We start from the raw sequence: 7,579 nt of genomic DNA on the forward strand, positions 1-7,579 counted from the left end.
GGAGCAGGAGCAGGAGCAAGGAGCAAGGAGCAAGGAGCAAGGAGCAAGGAGCAAGGAGCAAGAGGAGAAGGAGCAGGAGGATGAGCAGCAGGAGGAGGACGAGCGGGAGGAGGAGGAGGAGGAGGAGGAGGAGGAGGAGGAGGATGAGCAGCAAGGAGCGGGGGAGCAGCTCCTCCTGCTCCTTCTGCTCCTGCTGCTGCTGCTTCTCTCCCGCCAAAACTGAAAAGAGGAAGCAAACCCGAGGAAACGATCGCAGGATCATATCCTGCGCAATTGTCCGGTGAGCTAACTACTTGGGTCCGCCTCAGTGAACTAGGTTCTAGATCACTAGGTGGAAATAGAGGACAGAAACCTTACTTTGATTTTCACACATATACACTGAATCGCTGCCATTGAAAATATAGTGTCGCCATGCGGAGAGCGATGTTACTATGCATCGCTTTCGTATGCACGAGCCTGGAAGAGGAGCGGATACTTTCGCTTCATCCTCCTCCAGACCAGCTGTGCTGTCTCCTTCCGAGTACATGTCTAGTATGTCTCCACCCTCAAACTGGATCTCTCCAGTCCTGTCCGTCTAGACATCAGCAGCAAACGGATCGAACTGAACTTCATTACCAACCTCCCTTCGTCCTCTCTACTGCTCCGATGCGACTTACTGGAGGATTCTTGTCTCCTCCACGCACCTTCATTGACGACGCAAAGGTCAGACTCGCTCTAGCTCGATTCATTCTCCTCGCAAACCTGATGCGACCCATCCTCCTCCCATTTTGCTGCTGGCACTCGCTCTTGCTGGCTTGCTGACTCTCTGCCTCCTAGGCGATGGGGCTCGAACACATCGATGAAGGGTGAGTCGAGGTTCAACCTGATGGCAGCTTCGTTCACCACTACTGTTGATCCTACCAGACCGATGTATTATGACGAATCAGAACAAGTTCGTGAGGAAGGAGGTGAGGAGCTCTTGGTGCGGTTCGCTCAGGCTGACCTTCCTTCTTCAAGATCTTCGAAACAAAGTTCGGTCATCACGATACCTTGACTCCGATACTTTAGAATGGGTTCTCGCATGCGAAGAGAAACTATGCTTCCAGTCTGACATGTCATCCAAGGTACACGTGGACGAAACTCGTCAAAATCGGAAGCCATCGGGGGAGCACGTTGTCAAGTATGAGCAGAGACCGTTGGACGCATCTCAGGTAGTCCTTTGGGTTCTCTTGCGTCTGGTTGGTCAAGGGCTGAAGTGATGTCTTCTAGAACAATATGAAGCAGTGCCGTACTGTGAATCCTCAGATGGATCGTTTCGTGCCGCCAGCACTGGAACCCTTCAGAGCATATGTCATCAAGTAAGTTCGCATGCATCTCCTTGCAACCAATGAGATCTTGGAGTAGAAGGCCATCCATCCAGAAGTCCCCGAGTGAGAAGAAGGAATCTTGCGTCCCTAGAGGGCCGATCTTAAGGTCCAACAACCGAGGAGAGATGAATTGCTCAGGTTCTTGGCAGTTTGGAGAAAGAGCTGATTGAAAGCTGGCGCAATACAAACGAGTACTTGATCCCTCACTTCGCCAAGCTCGAGTTGGTGGGTGGTCTGGGTTTCAAAACACACTCTTGTTTATTTTCGTCACAGGCCAAAGGGGTCAACCAAACTATGTTGAAAGAAAACGAACGGTGATTTCAAATTCTTACCCAGGGAGGTTGATACGGTGGTAGGTTTTTGACTGAAGGAAATGTAACTGGAACGATTTTTTCGAATTTGCCGGTTGAGAGACTTCAAATTGGATTGCACCCCTGAATTTTCGTTAGGATGAGTCGAACATTTCATCGCTTCTTGGAGAGCCTCTCGAAGAGAAGAGAGATCTTGTTGGTACGGGCAACTTCTTCATCTGAGTCTGATTCTGATATGCCTATCTCAAGTCCAAAAGAATGAAACTCCTGAGGTGATCAGGATGGGAGCAGCAACGAGGATGCTCCGACGTATCGCAAACCGCAATGCTCGGAAAGCCAAGAACGCAGAGGTTGCAACAGCGATGTTGAGCTCGATGCTGACCCGAGAGTCAGGGCATGAATAAGGAGGAGAGCGAATACAGCATCACTAAGAAGTACGGAGGAGCCTTATCGCAGAACACTTTCAATCCATGCACCAGACCGGACCATGAGAACAGACCTTGGCTGGTAGGAGTCTTTGTTGCAGCACTCCTTTCTGAGCACTCATTGTATCGAATAGTCGAGATACAATCAGGACGAAGCAAGTCCATATCAAGCAGAAGAAGCCGGACCCAACGAGACCGAAGAGGAATGCAGGTGATATTGATTCGTTTCTGCTTGCCTGCTGCAGTCAAGAGATTTCAGGGCGAGACGAGCTGCGACAGTTGTTTCTATCATTGGCTGTGGAAAGATGGGGAGTAGACTTGCCGGTAAGCAACAAGATCGTCGTGTGATCGAAGCTGAATGGTCTCCACAGAGTTGTGGGCAAGGGGAGGATATAAGGTCCTCGTTGGCTCCAGAGATCAGCTTCGAGGTGAAGAGACCGCACGACGTCTGACAGAAAGGTCTGAGGTCTTGCGGGGTCTTTATTCAATTCTAAGTCATTGGAATAGCATTTCCAATCAAGTCACTTCGTCCATCGAAGGAGGGACGATGGAGTGGGCGGCGGATCAAGGGGATATTATCGTTCTGGCCACTCCCTTCACTGCGACCATTCAGGTTGATTCTTGGTGCATAGTCTACAGACAAGGTTTGATGGTGTCGTTGAAGGTTCTGAGCGTAATTCAAGAATTCATTCATGGACAACATAAGATTATTCTCGATATTACGAATCCCATCTACGATCACAATGTGAACTCCAGCAAATTTGAGCAATTAACGTTCTGACTTGTTTTGAAGGCTATCGAAAGTGTAGCAGCACTTGACTTGCATATGGCATTCTTAGATGACCCCACGGCTAGTTGGGCCGTCGGGTGTGCGAACAGGAGCATCGAGCGGCATGGCCATTGACATGTTCGCAGTTACAAATCTGTCTTTGTGAATCGATTGAACTTCGGCTCTCGGCACTCACAGGAATCTGCAAGATCGAAGTCATTCGGGTGCGGGTGACGGTTGTTGCAGACTATCGACATCTGTGGAGATCGCAAAGCTCGGATGGCCGTCGCTGACCTGGTGAAGGAGAATCTGTTCCCTCATCTCCCAGTCAAAGGTTGAGCAGGTGAGGTGCCATGGGTGGACTCCGAGGATACGGGGAGAGGTCAGCATGGCACGAGTGAGTTTGTTGTGCGCACGTGCTTGCTGAGGTTGAGCCTCCTGCCCCAGGCACTTGAGCCAGGGAGACGAGTGGCGTATATCAAACAGATGTTTGGAGATTCATGAATGAGAGCGAAGAGGATGTCATGCTCAGGTATTTAATCAAGGTTTTTTCTTCTTCAAGTAACCCTTTTGGTTGGCAATATAGCACACGTGCAACCGTTCGATCATCGACGGGTCTACACCATCAAAATGTGATACCAGGCTTTCCTTCTCGTCCATCTCCATGCCATCCGCATTGATTTCATCTCCTGGAAACGAAGTCACGCCCGAGCTCTCTTCACGAGTATCGTTATTACCATTCTTTCTTTCCATGATTTCAAGATGCTTCACTAATTCTTGAAATCTGCAAACAAGAATCACTAAATTTCGCGATATGACATCCAAGACTATTACACTTCAGATTCATCTCCGGTCAGAATTATTTCCATGAACTGTAGCAATCTCCACATCAACTGCAGATGCATCACGATACAACAGCAGACCTGCCCTAGATGCGATGTTTGAGATCTGCCTCTTTCTGACGCTAACAAAATGATCTTCCAACGATTTCGATTCTCCTTATTCTCTGTCGTGTCGGGATAATCCATCACTACGAACGACAGCACCTGCCTTCGCTCAGTATTGTCACGTTCCAACGGGAGACAAGAACCATGGTTGACAGGTTGTATAAAGCCTCCGGGCTGCTGCATTCTGCCACGATCTCAGCTGGTCGCTGGTCTTTGTAGTGTATGAGTTGCAATCGCACAGTTTCCTCCTATTCGATTGTTGAGTCAAGTGATGTGCGGAAACGACTTCCCCATTCCTCACCGTTCGTGTGAGACCAAACGCTGTGCATTCCCCAAAGGTTTCAATCTGTATGACAGGACACGCATTCATCTTTGTTGTCATCACACAGCCCACATAGCTGGCTTGTCACCTAGCTCTAGCCTCTAAACCTCACTTCTACCTCTCTCACCCTCCCTCCCTCCATTCCTCTCCCTCTCCCTCCCTACTTACCTGCCTATGTTGATCGCTCGCTCGCACCCTTCCCCTCGCTCGCTTGCTCGCTCGCTCTCCCTCCCTCCCTCCCTCCCTCCCTGCCTGTGTCGCTCACCGCTCGCTCACTCCCTGACTCCCTTTCGCTCTACCTCCCTCTTAACCTCTCTATCTCTTATCATCCTCCTCCTCCTCCTCCTCCTTCTCATCATCATCATCATCCTCATCCTCCTCCTCCTCATCATCTCTTACCGTGTGCTGTCCGCGCCCTTGCCATACGTTAGGCATGAACCCGCTAAGAAATGCCAGACGACTTTAGCTCAATTCAGGAACTCTGACCCAAACATCATTAGCTGAAACAATATGTTGCCTTCTCCGACCCTTGGTCATTTCTGTCTTTTTATGACATTATAAAATTTCTTTGAGGCGGACTTGAATTCTTAAATGCCTATCAGTGATGACCTGATGAGTAAAATTGTGTGTATTTTGGGTGAAATCGCACCGCCATGTTCGAGGTTCTATCTATGCAGGTGCGTTGATGACGGCAAGATGGGAATGTTATGAGAAGAGAAGAGGGATGTTATGAGAAGAGAAGAGGGATGTTATGAGAAGAGGAATGTTATGAGAAGAGAAGAGGGATGTTATGAGAAGAGGAATGTTATGAGAAGAGAAGAGGGATGTTATGAGAAGAGGGATGTTATGAGCAGAGAAGATGGATGTTATGAGAAGAGGGATGTTATGAGAAGAGAAGAGGGATGTTATGAGAAGAGAAGAGGGATGTTATGAGAAGAGAAGAGGGATGTTATGAGAAGAGGGATGTTATGAGAAGAGAAGAGGATGTAAGAAGAGGAATGTTATGAGAAGAGAAGAGATATAAGAAAAGAAGAGGAATGTTATGAGAAGAGAAGAGGGATGTTATGAGAAGAGGGATGTTATGAGCAGAGAAGATGGATGTTATGAGAAGAGAGGAAAGATATGAGAAGAGGAGAGGAAAGATATGAGAAGAGAAGAGATGTAAGAAGAGGAATGTTATGAGAAGAGAAGAGATATAAGAAAAGAAGAGGAATGTTATGAGAAGAGAAGAGATATAAGAAAAGAAGAGGAATGTTATGAGCAGAGAAGAGATATAAGAAAAGAAGAGGAATGTTATGAGCAGAGAAGAGGAATGAGAAGAGAAGAGTGAAAGAAGTTTAGGGTTTAGTCAAGAAAAATCTTTGAGATGAGGAGAGAAGAGCAAGGAAGTACCATAGTTCAGCAAGGAACAGAGGAATGTTTCAAGTCGACCAGATTAGTCAGTCGGGAAGGAGATTATATGAACGTATGCTCGAGGAGGAGAAAGACGAAGAAGTTTTCGGTGATGCTACACATACACCTTTGTTTTTGAAAAACGTTTCCTTCACAGTCGAAAGTTTGCTTCGCCTTTTCATGCCATGTTTGACTGCTCTCACAGATGCTTGTTTCTACCTATTCAAATGACAAGCTTTTGCGGTCTTCGTTTTCTTTCTCTGGTCAAGACAGTCAGGGAGCTCCTTGGTAAAGATCTGTACCCTAGTGCACACAAATAACAATACAGTCTCTTAGAGACACGACTCTGGTCATCTTCGTTTATTAGGTTGCAAGAGTACGACTCTCAAACCTAGAGCATCTTTCATTCTATTCCAAATCCTCCACTGTGATGTTAGCTGCATTCGGGTGTTGTGCCGTCGAGGCCGAGTTCCTCCTTGGGTGCTCCGGGTTCCAAACACGAACGAAGTCGTTGCCGATCTCGATGGCGGTAGCGGATCCAGAGCGCTTCCTGGCGATGTTGGGCTGTACTTCGCCGACTCCTGACCTCGATCGGTCGCGACGAGCGAGAGAGAAGGCGAGAGCGAAGTCGCGTTCGTTGATGCTGTTCCGTCGCTGCCGGCTGACGTCGGAGTTGAAGTACTGGACCACTGAGAGCCGGGGAGCGACCTTCTCCCGCCGTCGTCGAACACCGCTGTAGCTCAAGCAGTAGAAGACGATGACGGCGAGGAGTACGCCTCCTAGTGCGCAGGCTGCGATCATTGCCGTGTACGACAGAGGGACTCCCGAGCTAGTGCTGGCCGAGAAGGAGGTGATCTGAGGGTTTGTAGTCGCCGACGCCTCCGGTAAGCCATGTCGTCTGAACTGCTCGTTGAGGTTCTTGAGGTTCAGGTTCCCCGCCACTGCCCTCGCGTCCGTCTGAGTAGCAGTGACGATGCTGAAGCCGACCTGAACGTTGCTCGAGCTACGTCTCGCTGCCTGTACCTTGTTGATAATCACCGTCGATGGGTCCACCGCTGCTGTCGCAGCCACGGAAGTTCGGAATTGGACGCGTTTGGCGTTGTCGAAGGACTGCAAGGCGATTGGAAGCGTGACCTGCATCTGGACTTGGATGTTAGGAGTCACGCCGGACGACGACGGGGAAAGCTGCGAGCTGGTCGAGTCCTGCAAGTCACTTCTAAGGGAGCGAAGCAGCGGGCAACTGGAGGGACCTGACTCTGATTCACGTAGTAGATCAATTTCTCCACCAGATGCGTTCTGTTGATGTAGATGACCTGTGGCGAGGTTACATGGTTGAGATGATCGTCAGAATCGTACTCACTTTTGGTATCTCGACTGTTCGATTCAGGAAGGCCATCTGAGGCAAGACCGTGAAGTCAGACATGAACTGAAGAAGTCGAGATAACCTTTGGGAAGACCATTTTGTCAAGAGACACGTAGTAAGAAAGGTTGGAACAGAGCGTCTGAGAGCAAGAGTAAGATGATTCCTCCATTTGCAAGGAGACAAACCTTGTATGAAATGTCTGAAGTGTCAAAATCTGAGCAATCAGCAAAGTTACAATCAATCGTTGCAGAAAAAAAAATATTGAACCTGGAAATGATTGAAAATATCTGCAAAGAGCATCGGCTATCCCGAACAAATTGACAGCAAGAAACGAATTCAAATGGGGCTGAAAACAAGTGAGAAGCGAAACAAAATAAACAAATACAGCACCTTGCAGGTTACAAACAGTCGCCCATGATTGAAAATAATCTAAGAAAAGACAGCTTCAGTAAACAAGAAAAGAGCATTTTAGGATAAACCTCCGCCTGGCAGTCCTCCCCGTTGATATTGACCGTAACATTGGATTGGTTCTGAAAAAAGAAGATGAAAAACCAAGCACTCTGCCTGTCCTTCCTCCCTACCTGTGGAGCTTGGCACATGATCTCCTTGCACGTCACGTACTCCTTCCCGTCCATGTACCGTATCTGCCCCGGCCCCGTCAGCCCGCCCTCCGCCCCGCCTGTCTCCTCTCCTCCTCCCCTCCT

At 48.6% G+C, this 7,579-nt stretch overlaps 3 protein-coding genes across 3 annotated transcripts in view; 1 reads left to right on the plus strand and 2 right to left on the minus strand.

The window, feature by feature from the left end:
• Positions 1-838: 838 nt before the first annotated feature.
• GUITHDRAFT_104509 (hypothetical protein) lies at positions 839-3,085 on the plus strand (the record flags this gene model as incomplete). The annotated part of the gene is made up of 16 exons (XM_005836470.1): positions 839-947; positions 997-1,052; positions 1,104-1,190; positions 1,249-1,337; positions 1,384-1,452; positions 1,496-1,571; positions 1,620-1,660; positions 1,938-2,007; positions 2,051-2,164; positions 2,217-2,293; positions 2,342-2,406; positions 2,454-2,541; positions 2,590-2,695; positions 2,747-2,827; positions 2,876-2,949; positions 2,998-3,085. 16 exons carry the CDS (start codon positions 839-841, stop codon positions 3,083-3,085), a joined length of 1,290 nt encoding a protein of 429 aa, XP_005836527.1.
• Positions 3,086-3,391: 306 nt separating this feature from the next.
• On the minus strand, positions 3,392-4,127 carry GUITHDRAFT_104510 (hypothetical protein; the record flags this gene model as incomplete). The annotated part of the gene is made up of 6 exons (XM_005836471.1): positions 3,392-3,540; positions 3,589-3,635; positions 3,686-3,723; positions 3,775-3,897; positions 3,942-3,982; positions 4,100-4,127. The coding sequence occupies 6 exons, from the start codon at positions 4,125-4,127 to the stop codon at positions 3,392-3,394; spliced, it is 426 nt and encodes a 141-aa protein (XP_005836528.1).
• Positions 4,128-5,920: 1,793 nt separating this feature from the next.
• The window catches only part of GUITHDRAFT_135760 (hypothetical protein), a gene marked incomplete at both ends in the record, with an annotated part of 3,193 nt that continues 1,534 nt past the window's right edge, over positions 5,921-7,579 (minus strand). Inside the window, 9 exon segments of the mRNA XM_005836472.1 lie at positions 5,921-6,715; positions 6,763-6,825; positions 6,873-6,938; positions 6,958-7,014; positions 7,061-7,089; positions 7,143-7,221; positions 7,266-7,304; positions 7,355-7,405; positions 7,457-7,519. Of these exon segments, the coding sequence (XP_005836529.1) occupies positions 5,921-6,715; positions 6,763-6,825; positions 6,873-6,938; positions 6,958-7,014; positions 7,061-7,089; positions 7,143-7,221; positions 7,266-7,304; positions 7,355-7,405; positions 7,457-7,519 (1,242 nt within the window).

This window comes from Guillardia theta, assembly GCF_000315625.1.
Source record: "Guillardia theta CCMP2712 unplaced genomic scaffold GUITHscaffold_17, whole genome shotgun sequence".
NCBI classification, from domain to species: domain Eukaryota; class Cryptophyceae; order Pyrenomonadales; family Geminigeraceae; genus Guillardia; species Guillardia theta.